Source organism: Ambystoma mexicanum, chromosome 4p (genome assembly GCF_040938575.1).
Source record: "Ambystoma mexicanum isolate Mex_15411 chromosome 4p, UKY_AmexF1_1, whole genome shotgun sequence".
In the NCBI taxonomy this organism is placed as follows: domain Eukaryota; kingdom Metazoa; phylum Chordata; class Amphibia; order Caudata; family Ambystomatidae; genus Ambystoma; species Ambystoma mexicanum.
Window position 1 is genome coordinate 1,263,408,116 of NC_090927.1, and position 26,167 is coordinate 1,263,434,282.

Genomic DNA, 26,167 nt, shown 5'->3' on the forward strand with positions numbered 1-26,167 from the left:
TTTAAGACCCAATAACAACACATTAAACATATTGTAAAAGTAATCATTAGGCAGTGACTGCATTTGTAGAAAATAAAGGGGGTGGACATCATGGTATTAATTGAATCCTCAGAAACTGGGTACATGACATTGTAGAATACATTTCATTATTTTTTTTCTGTGCAGTACCATAATTGTATGGAGTGATATTTCTGAGAATATATGCACTCATTTTAGATGGATGATTGTGTTGGAGGTCAAGCAAGGACCATGTTGTCTGCTTTTCAAACTTTCAGATATACAACCAACTGAAGACATAAGTTCACAAAATGAGATACTATTAGAAACCAGAAGATTTTGCAGAGAAAGGCACAGTCGCTATCCTTTTACACTATGTTGGCCAAACACTGGAATGTGCTACCAAAGGAAATCTGCATCCTACAGGTCCATCTGAAATTCAGTAAAAGTTTTTATTTTTTTTAACAGGCTCTTTAATGCTCGACAGAAAGTTTAACTTGCATCCATGCAGACTTGGAAATGACAATTCTAAATAGCTTGACTTTCACACGCAAACACAATCTAAGGGGATGCCATACCGGCTTCCGACCACCTAGTACACAATACAGAGCACTCAGAAAACTATAACGACTAGAAGACATCACATCAAGGCACCGCCAAAACAACAAACCAATGCCATCTCTCCCTCCCAGAATATCTAAACCTCAAAACAGGACCTATTCACCCATCAACCACTAATGCCAAACACCTCTCATAATGCAACCAGCAGCAAAACCAATGCTTTGAAAGCACTGCAGAAAGCAAAAGAGCACAGCCCTCCTCAATTTCTCGGCAACATACTCCCCGCACAAAGTCCAGCCAGCCACTTGCACACCTTTTAAAAAGACCCTTTCGCCAGACTTTGAACATCACAAATGTACACCTCTATCTAAACGAGATATACCCAGCCCTGGGCCAATGTATGCCCACTCTATAAGAATGAGGAAACCCCTCTGGACACATAGCCTTGATTGCCTCCTACTACATTTCACAACTAGAATGTTCACAGGCACGCTGCTCTCTGGGTACTTCCGATCTGCAGCCTAAACACAAAGCACTTCAATCTTTGCCTTCCTGCAGCTCCAAGCTAACCAAACCAATGCATTGCATTACAGATCTGCCAGTGTTCCTTGAGACCGTGCAGATGGCACCAGTGCATGGTACTAATCCTGATCCTGAGGTTCTCCGAACTTGCAGCCCGGGCACGGTGGTACTCAGAGCCCGGGCTGCATGTTCCGAGCAGCTCAGGCTGTTCACCGGCCTGGGGTGGTGTCGGGCCATTCGCACCGGGCCGCAGATCTTTTTTGTGTCCCAGCTCCCATCTTCAGCCTCAGGGGGCCACAGCCCTCAGGAAGCCCACACGCTGCCTCTCCCTCCTTTTGCTTTCCCCAATGGTTCTCCTTCACCATTAATTTTAAACCGTCCCCTATGTTCCTGAAATAGAATCTTCAGCAAAGGTAAGCCTAGTTTTCCTGGCAGGGGATACCTGCCCATTTTTTTTAGTTAGTTTGTGGATGTTCCGGGGGACCCCCACAATGGGGACACCTTAGTACAGTCAGGTATGTCCAGTGATCAAAGTCCAAAGTAAAATTTGCACCTGAGTAGGGTGCGCCAACCAATCAGGTGGCTGGAACAGCAGGCGAGAATACACAATATCTAACCTTCTGGGGTGGCTCCTTTTTTTTCTTTTATATTGCGGGGAGGCAATAGGGAGCCTCTCCCTGTGGTACCCCTGACCCCACCAATCACCTGATTCCCCCTGCCCCCACTTACCTGCAGGACCAGAGCCTTGCGCTCTGGTCACTGAGCTGATATTGATATTGATATTTTATTTGTATCGCGCTCGTACACAAGTGTTTCAGAGCACGATGAGGCAAGGGAGGGGAACAAGGGTGAACAAAACCAACAATTTTACTAGGGCCAGAGACATTGAGAAAGCGCAAGTGCATGGGAGAGGTGAGGTGCGCTGGCAGCAGAGGGGAGGTGATCCCTAGTGGATTCCTATTTTAAAGCCTCTCGCCTAGCGTTAGGACGTTGTTTCTACTTTTATGCTGCTAACTTGCTAATGTGGTTTTAAAGTAATTGCTGAACAAACATTGACTTTGGTGTGTGTGATTTACATTTTTACTTCACCCACTATGGACGTGTCGTCTGGGAAAGCAGTCCGCTTTCTATTTCTTGAAGTGGGCATTACGTGCCTCACTCCCAGTGGCTCCCAGGCTTTCATGTGCCGTGCTACTTGCCCGCGCAGAGGACAGGCACAGCGGGCACGCTGACAGTGCGCCGAAGGCGTGCTTAAGGCAAGCCCGTCTGTGCCTGTCCGTGCCAAGGCCGTGTCCCGGGGTGCCATGCTGGCAGTTTAGATCGTCATCTGCTACTCTCCATGGGTACTGTTGTCACCATCTGGCCATTGGGTTTTAACAAAGCCTCCTCAGCTCTTTCCACTTTTAATACTGAAAAGGTCCAGCCTATTGCATCCACTTTTAGTGCGGACACGCTCCGTTGCAGCCTGCTCAACACCCGCTCACTTGTCGCCCATGCCCTGCACTGTCACAATTTTATGGCCACCTCGCAATTGGATCTCCTATTTCTAATGGAGACCTGGCTATGGGATTCCTCTGGTCCTTCTATTGTGCAAGCTCTCCCTCCTAACTTGAGCTTTGCACATGTTGATCGCTCCTCAGTCCATCTGGGGAGCGGTCTAGGCATTATGTATAAATTGACTATAAAGTTATCTGCGCAGTGCCAGCGCACTCGCTGAAAATGGAATGCCTACTTGCTACTATTTCTCTATCTTCCACTTTTACACTAACTGTCATGGTAGTGTATCGCCCCCCTGGGGCTGACGCCACCTTCTGTGCTGACTTCCCCGATCTTGTGTCGTCACTTCAAATGAATCATCCTAATTTATGGGTGATCAGACCTTCCAGTTAACTTCATCATTACTAGTCAGGTAGTACATTTTCTCTCCCTGATGATGGATCTTGATCTCCCCAATTAGTTCATGAACATACCCATCAGTTAGGTAGCACATTGGATTTTATTTGTGCCCCTAAGTCAGATTGCTTTCTCTTCCATTTCTCCTGTGCTATGGTTGGACCACTTCTTGGTCCTCTTTACTATTTCTCTCCCAGGTCCAGTCGGGCGTCCCCTTAAGTTAGCCAGTATGAAACGGAATTGGCGCAAGGTGGAACCCTCTGTGCTGTCAGCCTCTCTCCTCTCACACTGTGTCAAACACAGTCCCTGAACTTTAGCAACATTGGGTACTTCCTTTCTGGCTGTAGCCGACCTGTTAGCGCCGGCTAGGCTCTGCAAGGAAAGAGCCCATGCATTCGAACCCTGGTTTTCAGATGAACTCAGAGCCTTAAAGCTCTGCTGTCGACAGGCTGAAAGAAAATGGCGGGTGGGCTACACGACTGCCAACAGAGCGGTTTTCCGGCTCGCTCTGACTGTATATCAAAAGGCAATCTTGGTTGCAAAAAAATCTTTTTTAGTGAAAAGGTTGAATATGCTGTTAATAAGTCTAAAGCACTATTTGAGTCAGTTCAATCCCTCTCCACTCCGACTAAGGCTGGTGCCTCTATTGAGTCCTCACAAGCTCTGTGCGACTCTCTCTCCTCCTTCTTTTACTCCAAGATTGAATCAATTTGCAAGGGTATTGGAGATAATTATGCTGGGACTGTGAATGAGCAGATTGCCTCAGAACTACCAACCCCTAATGCCTTATGGCTTTCTTTTCCTGCCTTCTCTGAGCAAGATATCTTTGAAGCTATTCATTGCCTCAAATTGGCTTCGCCAGCCGATGCTATATCCCTGGCTGTGCTTTAAGATATCTCTGGAGACTTTATTTCCCACATTACAACGGCAGTAAACCTGTCCTTTTATAGAAGGGCTCATACCTAGCTCACTGAAGCATGCTCGGGTGCTTCCTCTTTTGAAGAAGCCTTCTCTTGATCCCGCCATGCTGGCAAACTTTCGGCCCATCTACCTCCTCCCGTCCTTGATAAAGGTTTTGGAGACTCTTGTTTCTCCCCTGCTTTCTTCCTTCCTGGAAACCTCCAGGTTTTTTGATACTTTCCAGTCCGGTTTTCAACCGGGTAGAGGAACTGAATCAGTCCTCAACTCGGTGCTCGATGATCTGACCCGCCTAGTCGATCAGGGCGGGGTGGGAGCTCTTCTCCTGTTGGATCTTTCGGCGACGTTCGACATGGTGCATCATTCCATTGTGATCTCCCGTTTTTCGGACGCCGGCCTGGGTGGGCAAGTATTGAGCTGGTTCACTGCCTTTCTAGCGGACCGGTCTCAGTTGGTTTTTCTACCTCCTTTCTGCTCTGAATGTATCTCATCGTTTTGTGGAGTCCCGCAGGGATCTGCGTTGTTGCCCATCTTGTTTAACATTTATATTCGTCCTCTTCTTCTCATTATGTCCCATGGATTTCGCTTTTACTCCTATGCCGACGACACGCAGATCCTGGTTCGCCTGGATCTCTCTCGTCCTGAAACTGTGTCCTGGCTCAGGTGCTGCCTCCAAGATCTTGGCTCCTGGATGGCTAAATACTCACTAAAACTCAATGGTACTAAAACCGAGGTGCATGTGGTTGGCACGACTTCTCCTCTCCCTTTCTGGACTCCTGACTTCTGGCCTGTCTCTCTTGGCCCTTTTCCTACTCTGTCTCAATTGGTGAGAAACTTGGGGGTGAAGTTCTCATCCTCTCTTTCGAGGGAATTGGGTCCTACGACGTATTCCATATCTATGACAGGTAATCACCACAGCTGTGCTGCTTCGGAAAATGTTCAGCGTCTGCGTCCTGCGTCGATGACGTCGATACGCTGTCCTCCAAGGCCTCCGTCGAGCCGATGTCACCGGATGTTATAAGTAGGACGCACGACACCCATAGCCTCAGTTCCGTTTTTTCTGCGAACATGTTCGCTTCAGAGATCTCGGCGCGCCTCGGTTCTTCAGAGCTCTGTTCTTTCAATTCTTTGAACCTGTTCGTTTGCGAATTCCATGATGTCTTCATCTTCTTCCACCGCGCGGCCGGGTTTTAAGAAGTGTTGGGACTGCGAGTCCAAGATGTCGTTGACGGACTCGCACAATGCCTGCCTCTGGTGCCTCGGTGAGGACCACGACACGGATGACTGTGTCGACTGCCAGTCGCTTACGTTGAAGGCCTTGCGGGAGCGTAAGAAGAAGCTTTCTGTAGGTAAGGTGGTCAAGCCCCAGAAGTCGAAATCCACTGGGCTTTCGACTGACGATTTGAGGGGCGACTCTCCGCATCGTCACTGTAAGTCCGGGGGGTCTCGGTCCCGGAGTGGGTCCCGCCATTCCTCTGCCTCGTCGAGGCACTCATGGAAGCTTCGTCACCGGTCGCCTTCCCTGTCCTCGTCCGAGGGCTCCGCCAGTCGGCAGGTTGCTTATCCCAACAAGCATTCCACTCCTGCGGAATGGGATTCATTTCGGCAGGAGATGATGGCGATTTTTCAGTCGCAGGGCTCCGTTCCATCCTCGCCGTCGAAAGATGCCGGCCTTGACCGTGCTAGAGCCGCCACTCGCACTCCTTCGGGCTCGGGTGGTCGGCGCGATTATCGAGCACCTTCGAGGTCTCGATTGGACAAGGGTGATCGCTCTAGACATGCCCGCTCCAGGTCCCGGTCCTCGACGTGCTCGAGACCGTCAGAGCCTGCAAGGTCTTCGAAGAAGACATCGACGCCTTTGGCGCCGAGGTCGTCGAGGGACTCTCTCGAGGCTCCGCCTCCAAGGAAGCCGTTGACGCCATCGGCGCCCAGGCTGTCAAAGGACACGCTCGGGGCTCCGCCCTTGAGGACAGTGTCGAAGCCCACGGCACCACGCTCGACGTCGATACCATTGACGCCCTCAACGCCTTTCGAGGCTGCTTTGTTGGAGGTACCCCGTGGCATGGTGGAACCCCCTAGAAAAGCTCTGGCCAAGTCGAAAAATGTCTTTGTCCCTTTTTCTGTGCCCCCATTCCAGCCTCTGGATTATATTTCTGAGGTGGAAGAAGGGTCTGAGGAAGAAGGCTTGGTTCCTGATAAAGTACCTGACAAGATTTTGTCTGGTCATAGCCAGCTTGATGACTTGGGTCAGTCGTTGCACGACGCCAGTGGTCTGGACACCTCTTCGGAGGTGGAGTTCGGTAGACCTGAGCCTGGCACGCATGCCGAGTCCTCGTACCGGCGCCTTATGTCGAGGGTCATGGAATACTTGGGGTGGTCTGCGCCACCAGTGGATTTTCTGCAGGATGACCTGACCGATATCCTTGACCGAGGTCCCCCAACTGACCGGGTACTGCCATTTCATATGGCCTTGCAGAGAAGGGTGGCAGCGGCTTGGACTGCTCCGGAGAGTCTTCCGGCAGTGAGCAAGTCTTTTCCGAAGAAATATTGTCCAGCTAGTAGCAACCCCAGCTACTTGACTACGCACCCCACTCCGGAGAGTTTGGTGGTGCAGGCGGCTACGGCCCCGGCGAAACAGGCGTCATACCCTACCATCCCTCCTGATAGGGACGACAAACGTTTTAATGGCTGGGCAAAGAAAGTGTTTTCTTCAGGGGGTATGGCTTTGCAGGCAGCCACCTCCATGTGTGCCTTGTCACCTTTCGCTCACACTCTGTGGAACTGTATTTCATTGGCGGCTGGACACATTCCCGAAGGGGAAGAACAGGATGGCTTTCTTGCTCTTGTTCAGGATGGCAAGGATGCCATGTGGGAATCCGTTTGGTCTGGTCTGGACATGGCCGATTGCATCCGCCGGTCCATGGCGGCGAGCACCGTAATACGCAGATTTGCGTGGTTGCAGAAGTCGGGGTTTGCTCCTGATGTGCAAAGCTGGCTCCTCAACATGCCCTTTGATGGTGAACATCTTTTTGGCAGCAAGGCTGACGAGAGCCTTGAGAGGTTGAAGACCTCCAAAGCTGCAGCGAAATCGTTGAGCACTGCATTTCGCCAACCTCTGCCCTTTCATCCTAGGGGACAGCAATGGAGGGGAGGTTCCTTTCGATATTACTCATCCTTTGGTAGATTGATAGGAGCTGTGAGACAAAGGGGCCAACGTAGGAGTACCAGAGGTGGAAAACAAGGTACTCGAGGTGCCAAGGCCGCTCGGGCAGCTGCCTCTTTACCTTAAGGCAATGCCGCAGCCGCTTCAGGTCAGTCGTGAGGCCATGTCCCATGGTTCGCCGGTTGGGGGAAGGCTGGCACAGCATCTTGTAGAATGGCATGCCATTACTTCAGATGTGTGGGTTCTGGAGATCATAGCCCACGGCTACTGTCTTCCCTTTCGGCAGAGGCCTCACGACAATCCACCAGGGAATCTCTCTTTGAAGAGGTTCCGGATCCGCTCGTTGCGCAGGAAATCAAAGCCCTGCTGGAGAAAGGCGCCATAGAACAGGTGCCTGTAGCGGAGAGGAACAAGGGATGGTATTCCACTTATTTTTTGATTTCGAAGAAAGACGGGGGATTGAGACCCATCATGGACTTGCGCGGTTTGAACATACTGGTTACTCTTTCTCAAGTCCTCCAGGCCCTTCATCTTCAGGACTGGTTGGTGTCTCTCGACCTCAAGGACGCTTACTTTCATGTGCCGATCCATCCCAAGCACAAGAAGTACCTGAGGTTCGCGGTTGACGACTCGCACTTTCAGTTTCGGGTCCTGCCGTTCGGATTGACCTCCGCCCGAGGGTTTTCACCAAGCTTATGGTGGTGGTGGCAGCGTATCTCAGGAAAGGGTGGATTCACGTCTACCCCTACCTGGACGATTGGTTGATCAGGGTGCGCTCTCCCGAGCAAGTCCTGGATCATCTGTCAGTCACCTGCCACTCCCTTCACAAGCTGGGCTTCTCCCTCATCTTAAAGAAGTCCCACTTGACGCCAATCCAGCTGCTCCAGTACATTGGAGCAGTGCTCGACACATCCCTGGGGCAGTGTTTTCCTCCCCAGGTGAGGGCTCATCACATTCAGCAGATGGTGCACAAGTTTCAACATGCCCAGAGTCTCCCTGCGTTCGAGTTCTTGAGGTTGCTCGGCCTCATGGCATCCTGCATTCTTCTGGTGCCAGAGGCCAGGTTGCGGATAAGATCTTTGCAATGGGCTCTCAAGATTCAGTGGTCACAGTCCTCCGGCAGGATGTCGGACCCGTTCAGCTGCCGCCCTCGGTCGCCCAGGACCATCTGTGTTAGGCCGTCAAAGGCAATCTGATGAAGGGGGCTCCGTTTTGGTTACCCTGGCCGGAGGTGACAATCGTGACGGACGCATCCCTCACGGGATGGGGAGCTCATGCCAACGAGTTGACAGTCGGCGGTCGTTGGTCTCCGTCAGAGTCCAGACTCTATATCAATCTGTTGGAGCTGAGGGCCGTCAGGCTTGCCCTGAAGGCTTTTCTGCCGACTGTGCGAGCAAAGAATGTCCTGATTCTGATGGACGACACAGTGGCCATGCACTACCTCAATAAAAAGGGGGGGGCAGGGTCACTTCCTCTGTGCAGGGAGGCGATGCAGCTCTGGTTCTGGGCCATCCAGCAGGAAATTTCGATCTCGGCAGTTCATCTGGCCGGAGACGAAAACGAGACGGCAGACGCTCTGAGCAGGCAGAGCGCGATCTCTCATGAGTGGGAGCTGGCTCAGGAGATTCTCCTGGAGATCTTTGCCCTTTGGGGGACCCTACAAGTGGATCTCTTCGCCTCCAGTGTCAACGCGTTCGTGGTGGAGTGGTCCTTCCCACTGCTGTACGCGTTTCCTCTAGTCCCCGTCATCCCGCAAGTGCTGCGGAGGTTACAGAGGTTGGGTTCCCGGATGATCCTCATTGCTCCGGCATGGGGAAGGAGAACGTGGTACCCGGACCTTCTCGACTTGTCCATCTGCCCTCCACGTCGTCTTCCCTACCGAGACGATCTGCTCTCACGGGAGAGGGGTCTGGTTCTCCATCCAGAGGTTAGATCCCTCAACCTTCACGCTTGGCTTCTGAAAGATTGAAGTATAAGGATTGGGACCTCCCTGAAGACGTGAAGGAGGTGTTGCTTTCGGCCAGACGGCCTGCGACAAAGTCCCTGTACCGTTGCCGTTGGCGAAAGTTCTGCGACTAGTGCAGGGGTATGAATGTGGATCCTTTTTCATGTGACATTCCTGTGGTTCTGTCTGTTTTGCTTTCTTTAGCCCACACAGGCCTGCAAGTGGGTACCATTAAAGGTTACCTAACGGTGCTGTCCATATTTAAGCGCTAGTCTGAGGAGTGTTCTTATTTCAAAATTCCTTTGATTTCTCAGCTTTTGAAAGGGCTCACTAATGTGTTTCCACCGGCACCTTTCCAGGTACCCGGTTGGGATTTGAATCTTCTTCTAAAATTCCTAATGGGTGCTCCATTTGAGCCTTTACATTCATGTCCTTTGAGACTGTTAACCCTTAAAACTGTATTTTTAGTTGCGGTTACTTCCGCTCGCAGAGTGAGTGAGTTGAAGGCACTTTCTGTTAAGCCAACCTTCACAGTGTTTCATAAGGACAGGGTTGTCCTTAGAGTCCGGCCTTCATTTCTTCCGAAAGTGGTACCGGAATTTCATTTAAGCCAGAAGGTCATTCTTCCGGCATTCTATCCTCCTCCGCATCCTGGTAAGGACGAGGAGAGACTCCATAGGTTGGATCCTAGGAGAGCTTTAAGTTTCTACATTTCACGCATGTCCCGGGTCAGAGTGGACAATCAGCTCTTTATTGGTTACGCTGGAAGGCGTTTGGGACAAGCTGTTACTAAGCAGACTGTCTAGATGGATTATCTTGGCAATTTCTGAATGTTACCGCTTGGCGGGTAAGGACCCTCCGTTCGGCTTACGGGCCCATTCAACTAGGGGTATGGCTGCCTCTACTGCCCTGCAGAGAGGTGTTCCTATTCGTAACATCTGTGAAGCAGCCACTTGGGCTTCGGTCCATACTTTTGTACGGCACTACTCCCTAGATTCTATCCATGGGCAGGATCTGGCCTTTGGCAAGGGGGTCCTCTACTCTGCAATTTGATTGGGCATTCTAAATTTCTATATTCTAAATTCTTTTCCCTCCTCCATACGTTGGTACTGCTTTGGAAGTCTGTCATAGATATGGAATACGTCGGAGGACCCAATCCCCTAGAACAACAAGTTACTCTCTTACCTGGTAACGTTCTTTCGATGGGATGGTCCGACGACGTATTCCATATCGCTCCCTCCCCGCCTGCCCCGCTACAGAATTTCTTATGAGCTTGCAGCTTACGTTTCCGCAAGGCTTTCTGTGGTCATACTGGCAGAAGATTGGTGCCACACGTTCTGGGAAAAAACTACAACTGAGGCTACGGGTGTCGTGTGTCCTACTTATAACATCCGGTGACGTCGGCTCGACGGAGGCCCTCGAGGACAGCGTATCAACGGCATCGACGCAGGACGCAGAAAATGTTCTGAAGCAGCACAGCTGTGGTGATTACCTGTCGCAGATATGGAATACGTCGTCATACCAACCCATCGAAAGAACGTTACCAGGTAAGAGAGTAATTTGTTCTTCTATGACAGTGCAGGTTGGTGCTGTCTGTAAATACGGCCATTTTAAACTGCGCCCCCTGCGGAAGCTTCTTCCTTTCATACCCTGTCACTTTCATGCCACCATGGTAGCTGCCCTTGTTCTTAGTACAGCTGACTATTGTAACTCGCTATACTATGACCAACCTCGCTATCTGATTAACCGCATTCAAATGCTCCAGAATGCGGCGGCCAGAGCAGTTCTGCGCCCCCCCCCCCCGGCATGAACACATATTTAACCACTTCTGAAACAACTGCACTGGCTCCCTATTGAAAAACGGATTCTGTTTAAATCAATGTGCCTGGTGCACCGAGCCTTTTATAAGGTAGGAGTGGAATATCTTCAAGAAAAGTTTGTTCACTATGTTCCTGCCCGCCCCCTTCGGTCCCAGGCGGCCCTTCTACTCTCTGTGCCCCGTATCAGACGGTCACGGACTGGTGGTCGGGCGTTTTATGTGGTAGCCGACAAGGTGTGGAATTACCATTGGCACTTTGTGCGACCTCTAACCATTTGGCCTTTCGGCAGTCTCTGAAGACCTTTCTCTTCTAGTGCGTGTCTACTCTGGCCTTCCTCATTCTACTGCTCAGCGCCAAGATGCCCTCGGGCGTATGTGCACTTTTATAAATTCATATAACATAACATAACAGAGAGAGAGGTGTAAGTGCAAGGGAGGGGGGGAGAGGTGGAGTGCTGAGCAAAAATAAAAATAAATAAAAGATGAATAAATAAATAACAAAGGCAACAAACAGTGGTAGTACAGCCAGCAAGTGGCAAGTTCTAGGAATAAGGAAACAGACAGGGTGTGTCTGAATAAGTGCAGAAAAAGAAAAGGGGGGAACTGTAGGGTTACAGGTACAGACCCCAGTGCAAGGGATTGCCCAGAGGCAGTGCAGGTGGGTGGCAGGGTGATCAGTTACCTGGGCCCTAACGACAGAGTGCATGATGCTGATACAGAACAGATCAATAGGGGAGAGGAGGAGAGAAAGCAGAAGCAAAGAAGAAGGTCTTGAGGTGCTTCCGGAACCAGAGTTGGTTCTCCTCAAGTTTAAGAGTGGCAGGGAGGCTGTTGCAGAGGGAGGTCCCAGCCGTAACCAGAGATCTACCTCCAGCTCATTTCTTAGAAAATGGACTCCCTGAGGAAGTTAGAGTTAGAGGAGCGAAGGGCTCGAGCGGGAAGGTAAGCTCCTCCCTTCTGGTCGCCACCATAGAAAAGGGACTAGGTCCCTTTTCGGGTAACAGTGGCCATTTTGGAACATGTTTTTCATGGCTGCCGTCATTCGAAAAGGGACCTACCAAAGCTTGGGCTGACAGGCCGTTAAAGCCATTGTACGCCCCTCCCCTCTCCCGCCGGGGCGTGAAAGCTATAATAACAAACACATTAATAAAGAAGGTTTTATAGAAGCCTTTGCTTTTTTGGGTGCTCTTTTGTCTATGCTATACTCCCCACTCCCTTTAGCACTTTAATACCTATGCCCTGTGCATGTACGTAGCCCCATACCTGAGAGGGCCACATTTGGGTCAGGGATTATATGTGTTTAATTTTGTCTTTGCATTCGTAATAAATATACATGTTTTTTCTGTTTGGATTAAAGAATATGTTTGAAATGTATGTTTGCTCCTTTTTTAGGTGTCCTCTTCTTACCACATCGCCGCTATATTTCAAAATACCTAAGAAAGGTGACACCAAGTCCACCATTCCGAAGAAAAGTGGTAGGTCTGAATGAATGCAAAGAAGCCATTGATTATTCAGTAAATGATGATTTTGGGTGATGATTTTGGAATTTACTCCAGTTCACATCCAATATATATTAAATGTCCACTGTTCCTGCAGCCTGGGCAAACAGTCTGCAGTTTTAGGACTGAGCTATGGATTATTTTCGCAGAACCTCTCATACTAATTTCCATATTCTGCAGACTATAAATTACTTGAAAGATGCTGAACTAATAGACATGTATAGGATGGATACATTTTAAATTGTTTGGAAGTTTATATGAAAGTGGCTCAAAAATAGATTTTTTTGATTGCACAACTGTTACTGTTATAGGGCCATTTGAGATCGCTGCGCTGAGGTAGACTCCAACCACCTCTATAAAGAGCGTCACAGTGGTCACAATGGCTATTTTGAACGATTGAGCTTTGCCACGGAGCATGGACTCTCTGCCTCTCCTAAAACTATGCACACTTCTCCCAAAATGGCAGCCAGGTGCTTGGAAAGGCCAAGGATTCTTCTGTCACAGCGACATGCAGGGCTGAAGCTTTTGCAGACGATTCTGCACCTTAAGCCTTTGTGAGATTGGACTACTTGGATTGATTAAGGAGGTTGTTCCTCAGCCTGTCTGTGCCTTGTCAGCCTACGCAACCTCAGCTGCCTCAGCAACCCCCGGTTCAGCTCCTAATCAACCTTTGCCACCTCCTCTGTCAGGCTCTACATTACCTGGAGCTCCTCCTGAACTGACAGTGCTGGTTTCGTTGATTGTTGCTGGGGATGGTGGTGATCTATTTCCAATCTAAGCCCTAATTCCATTTGGGCCACTCACTCTGGATACTGACTCCAGCAGGGTATGATAATCCTGTTAATGACATGAATGATAATGATGCAGCTGAGGATACACCTTTAGCTCCAAGAGCGTTTCATGACAGGATGTGGGGAGGGGTTTTAGGCTTTCCCACACCAGGCGAGATTACATCTGAAACCAGTGTTCTCTCTGATGTATTTTCCCCTCAGATCCCAATAAGTCAGGTATAGCCATTCAGAACAATGGTCTTGCTGAGTCTAAGAAGATGTGGAGAAACCTACATTACATTAAGCCTTTCGGCAAGAGAATTGCTGCCAAATACCGAAAACTGCAATCTGATCAAACCTGTTTGTCTTCCAACTCTCAGCCTTAATCCTCTGTGGTAGGGCCACCCACCCTATTTTCAAAATCGACATCTGTGATCTCAGGGCAATCTTCATCCCCTCTTTCTAAGGATGACATGTTGCTGGATTCCTATGGAAAAAAGGTCTATTCTTTTTTTAAAACTTTATTTATTCAATGGTCATATCTCAAGCCACTTTTTCCACAATCATAAACATACATTGTACAACACTTCTATGAATAATCAACATCAATAAATCTTCAAATGAGTAGCAGATTGAGTACAGGTGCTATCTAAGTCAGAATTAGTTTCATGCAAGTACATCCTGAATGGAGCCCAATGTCCTTAGGGCGGCATGTTGGGGATACAGAAAGTACAAATTGCTCTTCACGTTCATTAACATGTCAGTTCGTATAACCAGTCGTCAAGTCTGGGTGCTTTCTTGGATTTCCAACATTTTAATATGCATTTCTTCACAACAGCACACGCAACATTAAACAACCTCCTTGTAGTCTGAGAGGTCTTGCCAATATCCCCAAACAGGTACTTAAGAGGAGCGAGTGAGGATGGAATGTGTACTATGGCTTCCATAGCCTCAGAGACCTTACCCCAAATGCCAGAATCAGGGGGCACAACCAGTAGATATGGTAGGCATCCGTTTGTGGGCTCCCACATTTTAGGCATTCCCCAGTGCAGTTTGGCGCGAACTTAGCCATTCTGGCAGGGGTGTAGTGCAATTGGTTCAGGACCTTAAAACTGAATCAGCCGCAACCCAGCATTCAAAGACACCGATTTAGCTAGTTGGCAGTATTTGCTTCATTTGTCATCCCCAATTGTGGTTCCCCCGTGCCTTTCCCATACTCCTTTAATGGAATTGTGAGGGGGAAGGTGGGATTGCTTTAGCCTATATAATCTAGACACTCTGTTTTTTGTACCATCATTAGACATGATGGCACTTATGCTTCATGCGACTCTGGTTCATTGGGGAACGATGGCCATCTCTCGCGGAATGCGTCTCGCATTCAATGGTATTGCTTCAATTTCAATTGACCTCCCCCTATAGTATCAACAAAGTCGTTTTGAGTGACAAATTTTCCCTTAGGGTACATGTCGTCTATCTTGAATTTCTTTGAGGGATCCCAGGATTCCTGGAGCATCTTGTTGAACGTGGGGGACATACCTGGAAAGCAACACAGTGGAGCCACCCTCCCAAAAATGTTCATCCACGCATTGATGGTAGTGTGGGTAGGGTCAAATGTGCAGGAGTCCCTATGTCTTTCCCTAAATATAACTGTGCGAAGGTTCGTGGGGGACGCCGCATATTTCTCCAGGGTTATATGTGTAGCTGTGTCTTCTGCGTTATACCAGTATCTTGCAAATTGGGCCTGTGATGCCAGGTAGTATAATTCTAAATCGCGTGCTGCAAGACCCCCACATAGGTTCAGACAGTTTTTGCCAATTTATTCTTGCCACCCTGACCCACAGACAAATGCAGAAGCCAAGGATTTGAACTTGGTGAAAGGGGACATTACCAAAGAAATACAATGATTTCTGGAGAACCACCATTTTTAGAAGCGCCACCTGCCCTTAGATTGAAATTAAGAACTTTGCCCATAGGAGTAATTTGGTAGACAACTGTTGCAGGTAGGTTTCATAATTATCTACATACAGTAATTGTCGGTCGCTCAACACCATGTTGCCCAAGTTCAGAAGTGTATTGGTGACCATTTAAACCCTCCCATGTTGGATGGCTGAGTGGTGACAGATGTAATGGGGAACAATTCCGACTTGGAGGCATTTATTCTGTATCCTGAATAGTTGGAACATTTATGAATGTCATTCATTATAGGAGCAAGATTGTGTTAAGGCTCACGCACATATAGGAGAGTATCGTCAGCATATAACGATATAATCTGGGGAGGTCTGTTGATTGTTATCTCTCTGTGTCCATGTATCTTTCTAACCAGTGCAGCCATAGGTTCAATGGTAAGGGCAACCAGTAATGGAGAGAAGGGGCAGCCTTGTCTGGTGACTCTCCCGATAGAGAATAGTGCCGAAAGTGTTTGATTGGTTAAGACTCTTGCTCCTGGGTTGGAATATAGTAGTCGAACAGAGCTCAAGAAGTATGGGCCGACCCCAAAGCAGTGCAGCACCAAAAACAGATAACTCCAAGACACAGAGTCAAATGCCTTTTCGTTGTCCAGGGCGGCCACTAGCGCCGTAGCCTGAGGACTCACCTGCTCGACAGTGTGGGGAGCCCCACGGCCTGTAAATTTCAGCTGAGTTCCTCTTCCGTAACCTCATCCCAATTTGAGTATAGAGTGGAGTATAATTGTATAAATGTGTCATTAATGTTTTTCTCATTGGTCTTAACCGTGCCATCCAAGCCCTGAATCCCAGTGATAAAGTTACTATGATGTTCAATTTTTACCAGGTTCACCAATAATCTACTGGCTTTATCCCCTTCTCCATACCTTCGAGCCCTGGTAGGGGCAGCTATATATAAGACCTCCCTGTCCGCCAATTTGTGGAATTCACCCAGTAACTCCTGCATCCGTGCAAGGGTCCCCTCATTGTGTGCTTTGCTATAATTATTTTCCTGTTCCCTCAGTTGGGTTTCAACTCGGCCCAGTTCCCTTCTGATGCTTTTGAGTGATCCATATATCTTGGCCATTATGAGGCCCCTTATCCACACTTTGAATGTTTCCAAGAGCACTGTATGGCTGTGGACCGATCCCACATTAATGGGGAAAAACTCAGCAATCTCAACATGTAGGGCCTCGGTCACGCAGGAGCCCTCAGGAGAGCGGAAGACATTCTCCATCTAGGGGCATGTGCCGGGGTGTCTGAAATGTCAAGGGTCATAGAAACTGGCGAATGGTCGGACATTGTGCGTTTAAGGATAACACAATTCTGAACCATATTGGCGATCAGGGGGGTTAACAGGAATACAATGTGAGCTCCCTGCTTTGTGGGTGAAGGGTACGCCATATGTCCGTGAGGGGGAGTTGCAGCAAGGTCTGATGTAGTGTATATGCTACTCTAGTGAGCGCCCGCGGGACATCTGAGGACCGGTCCAATGTCGTGTTTAGAATGGTATTAAAATCCCCCCCCCATATCACCCATTTTTCATCTAGTGGAATCAGCCTTTCTACGATTGTATGTTAAAACCCTGGATCATCTAAATTGGGTCCATAAGTATTGACCAATACAATCGGATGGCTAGCTACTTCGCCCCACACCAGCACATATCGACCGGCTGGGTCCACCTTGCTTCTAGTGCACTGGAAACCCAGTGATGGGTGAACTAGCGTAAGTACGCCTCTGGCCTTTGTGGAATATACCGTATAATATCTTAGTGGGCCCCAGTTGTGAGCAAAGGATGTATTTACTTTCTCCAGGGCATGTGTCTCTTGCAGCATTAGTATCTGAGGCCTGTGTCTTCATACATATGCACTGACTTTCTTAGCCTTCACCGGGTTGTTAAGGCCGCAGACATTCAAGGTCAACAGTATAATTTCCAAACCTTTGTCTTTGGGTCTTTTAGCTGCCATATACGGCGAGGTCTACCACCAGTGTAGTGTGCTTACATTCAGTAACCATACCTTTGCTTTCAACATGACCATTATTTTCCCAACTTTTAACTCTGTTAGTCAACTCCACCTCTTCCCCATTTCCCTCCCCCTCCCAACATTTCTGCAACATTAGGTTTTAACTTAAACTCGTGTGTACTTGGTCCCCTCTCACCACCCGCACCATTGACCCCAACTGGATGATGAACCCCTTTGTAACTCATGGAACCTTCCCGAGGCACGTTAGCTGCAGCAAATCCATGGTTGCCACCAGGTGCGTGCCACTGCCCGGGCTGTTCTCAAATTTATGTGTAGGTGCTTACTAATTTTTCAATCTTGTTGTGCAGAGCATAAAAGGATATCACAGGTGTCATGATTCAGTCCACGGGATCTCTACTTTAGTCCTCCAGTCTCGGGTTTCTGTTCTGGTCCGCCTCCAGGGGTCGTGACGGGAGTGGAATGGAAGATTCTATATAGTTCATAGCTTCAGTAGGGTTTTCAAAAAAGTGTGCCCTGCCTCCATGTTGGATCTGCAGTTTCGCTGGGAAAATCAATGCATAAGGAATCCTGCGTAGTCTAAGCTGTCTCTTTACCGGGTCATATGTTCTTCTTTGGGTCTGCACCCCCGCTGCAAAATCTGGATAGATGTGGATATTGGTCTCTTCATATCTCAGCATTCCCAGTTCTCTCGGCAGTCTCAGAATTAAGTCTGTGTAGTTTATGAGCCTTGCTTTAATAGTGCGGATAGGGGGGTGCCCGGTTTTGGAATTGGGGCCAGGGTTCCATGTGCTCGTTCTACCAGGAAATGTTCAGAGAATGAGGTAATGGCGAACAAGGATCTGAGAAGCGCATCAACAAATATTTCCATTTGGTCCTTGCAGGCTGACTCTGGGACTCTAACAATGCGTACCTTGTTTCTCATGGATCTAGATTTCAAATGCTCACATTTACTTTTAATCTTGGATAGTTCTCCCTTCAGGTGTGTTATGTCCTGGTCATGTTGATCTACCTTGTCTTCAGTCACACTTATTCTGGCTTCAGTGTTGGTTATCCGTGCACTCTCCTTCTCCAGCTTTGATTTGAGTGACCCAATTGTTAGTTTCACATTTATTGCCAAGAAGCCGGTCTGCACCGTTGTTAGTAAGTGGTCTTCTCTAGAGGTGCCAGCGGATGTCGATGGTGCATCAGTTCCCGGGTTTGACGATAGACTCACCATCGGAGACTTTGAGTTGGTGAAGGAGTCCATTGGGCCTTTCTTTTACCGTCTGCGCCTTTGGTCATTTTCACAGAGATTTTGCCAAGGTGATATTCCGTTCCAACCAGTCGGATTTCTTACGTTTATTTTACCCGGGTAGGTAGGTAGGTATTATTGGGATTTGTAATTGGTCAAATAGGCCTCTTCCTCTATTGGTTCCAGGGCCAGGTTGTCACATTCCTCAGTAGTGTTGCAAGGTATGGCCAGGCCGCTGTTTGTATGTTTCCCCACAGCAGGTTTGAAAACAAGAATTTCTGAAAGAGGCCAGGCCGTCTCGCCGTCTGTACCAGGAGGCAGTCCGCCTAGTGCCGGGCAAGCCAACAGAGCAGAAAGGTCCCACTATATAGCGGTAGTTTGTCCACAAATCTTAGTGCACAGTCTTTTTGTGACCAGGTGGTTTTGCTCACAACTTTCTGTGTTTCTGTGGGGGTTCACACTGTATTAGGGTCCCATAGACCAGCGGTGTCTGGTATATTGCCTCCAGCGATGTTGTTCCTCTGTAGGAGCACTGTGTCCAAGCTTCGGTGTGCTGAACAGGTTGATGGTGCATGTTTTCACTGCATATTGAGACCTCAATGTATGATCAGTCTGCGTGAAGGCCAAACATTACTTCCATTTATTTGTGACTTTTACACTGAGCCCTGAGAAGGTACAGGATGGATTGTAGTTTCCCACGTTTTAAAGGGTTTATGTGTCTGGGGCACCCAGCAAGAGCCCACGCCACACGAGGACTCTGTGGACCTGCCTGCGGTCACACAGTTATTCAGGATGTCAGGGTATGTGGAGTGCAGTTGCCGGCAGGGCGTTAAGGGATTAGGTTGCAACAGGGTGTGCTGCAGCCTCCTCCTCCCTCACAGAGCAATGTGTATGGCTAGCTGGGAGAGATGAAAGGGCCTCATGTACTTACTTGGTTGCGATGGGTGAGCTTCGCAGCCATCCGGTTCTTAGCGCTGAGGAGCCGTTCCACTTTGGTACGTCCCAGCCGCGCATATATCTGCAGAGCGGAATGCTGGGCCTCTGGTCCAGCGGGCCTCTCAGGGTTGCTGGATATTGAATTGTGGTTCTGGCGGGAGGAGAGCCTTGATCTGCACAGATGGATGTGGTACCGCTTTGCTGACACTTCTCTTTGTCACCACAGAGGTACAGATGGCACAGCACATCTCTGCGTCACTCGGCCACAGTTGTGTGTTCGCCGCCCAGTCATAGCAGGGGCATCCCACCAGGCCTCCTGCTACTCTTCTGCGAATTTGCGCGCTGCGCAGGCTGTGATCCCCGACTGCCCCACTGGGCTACCCAACACCTGCACTGCTGACCTGCAGACCCGCCAGGTGGGAGGGCAATCCAGACGTCCCCGGTGGGGAGGGGGGAATGTTGATCACCACCGTCCTGATCTGTGAACCGGCAGGCAGTTCTTGCCGTCACAATCGCAGGGAAATGGAGTCTTGATCCTTCTCTGGTACTTTTCGTTTGATGGCTCCTCCCCCTTTTAGGCCACTGAAGCCATGCACTTTCCTGCCATGGGATGTCCCTTCTTATGGAAGTCCGATGTGGGCTCCAGTTGCTGCACCCTTTGGCCTGCTTACCGCCGGGAGTCCCACAGTGTTACGGCACCCAGGAGGCTCCGGACAAGACAATCACTGCACTTTGTCTTCCTCCACTTCTCCTCCACACGTGTGTGTAAATTAAAGCACCAATCAGAATTTTTTTATGTAAAGTATCAAGCCCAAGACGGAGCTTCGCAGCTAGGCAGCCATCTCTAGTGCTGCTCAACAGCGCTTCCAAGCTTGTTTTTTATGGTTGCTCTGTTTGAGCTCCTTCATTCTTGTTCTTTTAAACTGCTCACCTGCTCGCCTGGGTGCCATCACTTCTGCTAGATGGTTGAGTGAACTCCAGTCTCTGTTTGTTGATCCTCCCAACTTGGTTTTCTCAGAGGAAAAGGTGACATTAAGAGTTAGACCCTCCTTCCTTCCGAAGGTGGTCTCTGGTTCCCATCTCTCTCAAAAGATCCATCTGCCCTGTTTTTCCCCCTCAGGCTCATCCTTCCAAGGCAGAGGAGCGTTTGCATTGGCTGTATTTGGTGCAGGCCCTCAAGTTCTACGTCTTTCGGACTAGGAAGAACAGGACTGATTACCAGCTTGTTGGTTACATGGACTTCCTTGTGCACTGTTGCAAAGCATTACTGCTTGGATACTCTGTCTGCTCAGAATGCTCACTTTGGCAGAGCTGTCCTTCAGAGTTGTCTGGTTTAGGTAGTGTCCTTGCTACCCTCTCTCCTCCAGTTAATTCTACTGCTTTGGGAATCTATCATAGATGAGGAATCAGTGGGAGGAAGGAGTTCATTAGAAGAACAAATTACTTACCTTTCGGAAATGTTCTTTGTGATGGACGTTGATCCCACAGGTTCCTCATCGCCCCCTCCCTACCTGCACTTCTTGGGGTAGCTAGTACATCTTAGTTCCGAGTTGTCTCTGCACCTGAGTGCTAAGATAAAAGGGTGGAACTGAGGTCATGGGAAGCAGCTCCTCTTTATCTACTGGCCCCACCATTGTTCCTTGCGCAGGGAGCGTAGAGGCGTTGGGCAGAGCTGACACAGAGCCGACATGGAGCCGTGCTGCATCTCCTGACAGCAGAAGTGGTGCTGGTGCTGAGAGATAGATATCATAGATGAGGAATCTGTGGGAGCAACGCATCAGGAAGAACATTACCAAACAGTAAGTGATTTGTTTGTTTCAGCTAATTGAGTTGATATTGTTGTTCTAGCCTCATAGAAATGGTGAAAACATAGTAAAATAACTCCCTACTTTTATCCGCACATCCAATTTTTAGACTGTCTAATGAGCACATACTGCATAGGGGCCAGGCCATATTATCTCACTACAGAAGGCTAAGTATCCATACTTTGGTAGCCTACTTCAAAGTAAGGCACCATCATGTCCCGCTGTGAATGAAATCTAGCATGATGTGACATGTAACAAACTCTTCATAGTAACCTTTTTGACATCAGGCAGGTAGATCATTTTAATTTTACTGTACCCTGTTTGACCATTCCATTCTCTTACCAACAACATTCACCTTTATACATAGTTCATTCTTGACTTTGCCACTCTTCACTCATATTTGGCAGTCACAGAATGACCCCCACTCCCCTCCATGCATCCATCATTAATTACATTGTGTGCTAACTTAGAATTCTCCAAATCGGATACTGCTATGATGCTGATTTGATGCAGTGTGAACGGATATTAACGTGACATGGCATAGCATATCACCAATTTATGAACAAAGGCCTTTAAAAGGACACAAAGACAACACTGAACATAATGATTTTTAAAAAAACAATCAACAAGAAACAAAGGAACTTGTAAGAAGTATATACCACATGTTATTAAAGTCTGCTTAATTTTGGGTTCATAAAATATTTTCCACATGCAGTATTCCAGGAATAATGCACGTTCAATACTGCATGATTTTGCTTTGAAATTCTGCCTAATTGTTTCTCCAGCGAAAAGGTGGTGGTAAATAGTATTTGTTATTTATGCAAAGGGCTGCAAATGCATCATTCTGCAGGAAACCTAGGACAGTTCGTTAGTGTGGCTCTTAGCATAAGAGCTTGTTTTTTGCTTGGGGTCTGGTGTTGTACCCCAATGGAGTAAATCACTATTTTTAAGATTGGACTTCAAGGAGCATTTCCATAATCGTCGTATCTTGACAGCCCCTTCAATGGGAATTGACACTCATCCCACTGTAACATCGAAACACTCATCCCACTGTAAGTAGCTCCCCAAAATCTGAGTTTTAGTTGAAAAAAGATTGACTGTCTTATTTTGATAACTTAAGGAAACAAGATATTCATCCTGAACAATAGTCATCTAGAACACTGCCATTCAGACTATGCTTCGACTGCAAATCATTTTTGTATGTAGTATATCCCAAAAATATTCAACCTTTTGCATCAATTTGTAGATCTTTTCTTTCTACAATTAATTCAATCTATTAAATTTCTTCATATGATCCTGATAGTAGTTTGGGGCGCATATAGTTTAATAGAAGCATTCAATAGAAAATGCAGTTTGGTAGGATATGGCAGACACCAAAAGAAAATAAAAAAACATGCATTTAAAGGATATGAAACATAGAAGTCACGCATGCTGTAAATGAATGGTCTTTGGCTGTCTTTCAATCTGGTGATATGTTGAAGAGGTTCAGAGTTGTGAACCGTGCTGCTTGCAATACCTCGGATTACGCTGCAAAACATTACATCTGCCATATGTGATGTCTCACACATAACCATCCATGAATCCCTTAAGTATTTATGCTATTGATGATGACATGCATGACATGCATTTCCTTCAAGCTGATGCATAGCACAAATGCACGCCCCGGAATTCTATAATCCAAAGCATGGAGTAGTTTTGATGGAGCAACAGGAGCCAGTGAGCTTGGGGACGATTGTCACAATCCAGTAGGGCACCTGAGAGAAATCTGGAAAACCATGGAAGTAACTTCTTTATATTAAAAGAACATAACCCGCTGTGAATTACAATGGAATGACTTCTATACATTCGAAGAACACAAATTAGCCAATCAAGAACTATAACCATGTACAAACTTTTTTGTGAAGGTAGTTAGGTCTGGTGCTGCGCTAGTAAATAAGACAATAGGTATGGTCTGTATAAACACAGTTTACGAGTTTATTGGAGGTTCCATGAGGAACAATAGGTACTGTGAGTCAGTCCCCCTTATTCCAACATAGACCTGGTGGTTGCACATGCTTATGTTTCGCCCTTTGTCAGACTTTGTCAAAGCGTTGCATGGTACACTTAGTTGGTGTGTACATTCTGGTCATTGATAGGTATTGGATTCCCCTACTGCCCTGGCTGTTAATGGCCTCCAAGACTGCAAGTAGCCATCCATGGAGTAGGGCGGATGAATGAAAGCAACCAAAACGTTTCTTCATCCTGGTGTTACCACAGCCGCGTCTGACCAAAGCAACAGCTTGCCAGCCAAAAAGGTGCCAGTTGAAACCAAAACAGGAAAGGGACCAAGGAAAGGGATCAAGACAAGGCAAAAACATTTGGTGTAAATGGTTCTTAACACGATCTAATTAAGTACAGAAATATTTGATTTGCTGAGAAAACGCAGTCTTTTTTACTGAAACACACAAATCATGTATTAGCTGTTAAAATTGGCAATCAGTGGCGGGGCAATGCACCACTAAGCTCCCGCTTTTACATCTTGCAAAAGGACACCAGCTTTCCTGAAGCATAACTTTCTACCATAGTTACCAGCAATATAGTAGCCAGGGTGCTGATATTAAATGCAAAGGATGTCGCCATGACCTGCCAGAGAAAACTCAGCACAGACATAATTGGCAAAAGGCACTAGCGTTAAATGCAAGGCACAGTCTGCCTTTCTTGACCCACACTCGTATGTACAGCTGTAGGCTCATGTGACCAGAATAAGCCTCATTCACTAGTACGCCCTCAAATATTCACGCATATGTCTATTTGCAGCCTTCTGCCTAACCGCATTGCACGTGTGTGTGCCAGTGTATGCGTGTGTTCTGCCTCGATTAAAGGGGTTGTTGACAAAATGAAAAAGAATGAATTCTTAGCATGTTTTGAGCCTTGACCTCACCGCCACTGACACACGCCAGAGACGCTGGGAAAGAGCATAGGCTGCGTCGTGCTGTTTCTTGTTCTGCGGCGTATGGAAATGGGAGGCTCGTGCTGTCCAATCACTAAGACCTCGCAGCCTTGGACACAGGGACAGTTTTCAGAGGATGACGTTTGGCTGTAATTCACCGGCGGCTATCTGACATATGCCCTATTAACATCAGGTCCTTTACAATGCCTACCATCCTGTTAGGCCGGAGTGGCCTAGGAAATAACGGACTGCACACCAGCTTGGACATACACTTCTTCCTTTATTGTATAATCGAAAGTAACTAACTTTGGCGCCTTCTTCTCCCCCTTTTCTCCCCTTTTGTCACGAGTCACGAGACCTGTTCTCGGGGGCCCAGTCTCCGTCTCTTCCGTCTTAAAGAGACGGCACCGTGACAACAACCCCGGACAAATGTCCTTACACACTCTTAACATTCTTCGAGTAGTCTGGAAGGTCTCCTGACGTTCCTCTGTGGTCGCCGTGCAGGCTCCGGCATTGTGCACCCATCAAGTGTGTCACACAGTTCTACTTGCTGTCAGTGCAGGGGTTCTGGGGGAATACACGGGTCGTCTCTGGACTCGTGGTTTTCTGGATCTGGCTCAAGAGTCGGCAGTCCTCCTCCTCTTCTGCTGTCATATTTAAACTGTGAGCTATTTCTAGTTACTTCTTTCCCAGCATTGGTGGCAGTGATCATTGTCCCTTTTACCGCCGTGACCTGAAGGGGTGCCGGTGCGAACTAGCGATCAGTTTTCTTCTGCATGGGTTGTTGGACCCATACTTCATCCCCTATTTGGAACTCCTTCGGGCGAGCTCCTCTGCGTTCATCCGTCACTAGTCTTGTCTGCTCCTTTCTCTCAGCATCTCTCCTTAGGACTTCTGGGTCTGCTGCGGGCTGGTTTCCTGAGTTGCTGACTATCCTCGTGCGGACTTGGTATCTCATCATCAGCTCTGCTGGTGTTCTTTATGGGGCTTCGTGCGGTGTATTGCGATAGTCTCTTCGGCATAGTGCCTGGTGTGGGTCGGTGCCTTCCACACGTGCTCTTTGCAGTACCTTTTTGATGGACGCCATTAACCTTTCTGCCATTCCATTGGCCTGGGGTCATCGTGGCGTAATTTTTGATGGTTGAATCCCATGTGTTTTGCGAATATTCCGAATTCATGGCTACTGAAGTGTGGACCATTTTCGGATTTGATGACTTCGGGAATCCCCCATTCACTGATGACTTCATCAAATATGGTGGCCACCTGGATTTCGCTTTCTTGACGATCGGGAATCTGGAGTGTTCGTCGATGAAGAGGAGTAGGTAGTCACCTGATTTGAGCGGTCCGTAGAAATCGACAGCAACTCTTTCCCATGGATGGTCTGGGATTTGGGTCGGTCAGAGCGGGACTGGGGGTTCAGCTCTGGCTGTGCATTGACAAGGTACACAGTTTTTCACCCACCGGTCCACCATAGCGTCCAGGAACGGGAACCACGCGTGACACCTCAGTTGTCTCTTGGTGTTATCTGCCCCCGATGACCTTCATGGGCCGTCTTGATTACTTCTGAGCGCAGGGTTGCTGGGATGACTAGTCAGCATCTTCTCAGGAGGATGGATTTGTCTTGTACAGCCAATTCCGTGTGGACCTTGGCTAACCTTTTAAGTTCGTCCCTGCATACCCCGTGATGAAGGAGCATGGCACGTCGAAAGTCCTTCCACTTGTTGTTTTCGGTGAGGCTGATGGCCAGAGCCATCGACGGATCTGCTGCCGAGGCTAGCGCTACTGTTTCTAGGGAGATTGCCAGTGGCAGTGCGTTGAACGTGACGTAGCTAATGTATTCTGTGTCTCCTTGTCTGGAAACAGGCTTGCCCACTGGGTGTCTTGACAGGTAATCTGCTGGATTTTTTTCACCCCCTGGGCGATGAATGATTTGGAAGTCATATTTTTGGAGCCTGATGCCCCATCGCTCAATCCTCAGGGGCAATTTCATCCTGGGGTTTCCGAAGAGCGACAGTAATGCCTGGTGATCTGTGATGAGGGTGAACCTCTTTCCAATGATGAAATTGTGGAAGTGTTCACACGCCCACACTGCTGTGATACTTTCTTTTTCAGCTTGTGAGTATGTGGATTCTGGAGGGGCCAGTGCCATGCTGGCGTAGGCTACAATGTGTCTCGGATGTGTGTCTGAGCCGCTGGTTTGGGCTAAAATTGCTCCCAGTCCAACTGGGCTGGCGTCCACTACAATTTCTGT

General features: G+C 48.2%; 1 protein-coding gene across 3 annotated transcripts in view; it reads left to right on the forward strand.

Annotated features, from left to right (window-relative positions):
• The window catches only part of WDR27 (WD repeat domain 27), a 2,413,256-nt gene that overhangs the window by 1,137,566 nt on the left and 1,249,523 nt on the right, over positions 1 to 26,167 (forward strand). For all 3 annotated transcript variants that reach the window (XM_069606956.1, XM_069606954.1, XM_069606955.1), the window contains exon 13: positions 12,211 to 12,293. In XM_069606956.1, the coding sequence (XP_069463057.1) occupies positions 12,211 to 12,293 (83 nt within the window). The remainder of the gene's footprint in view (positions 1 to 12,210; positions 12,294 to 26,167) is intronic.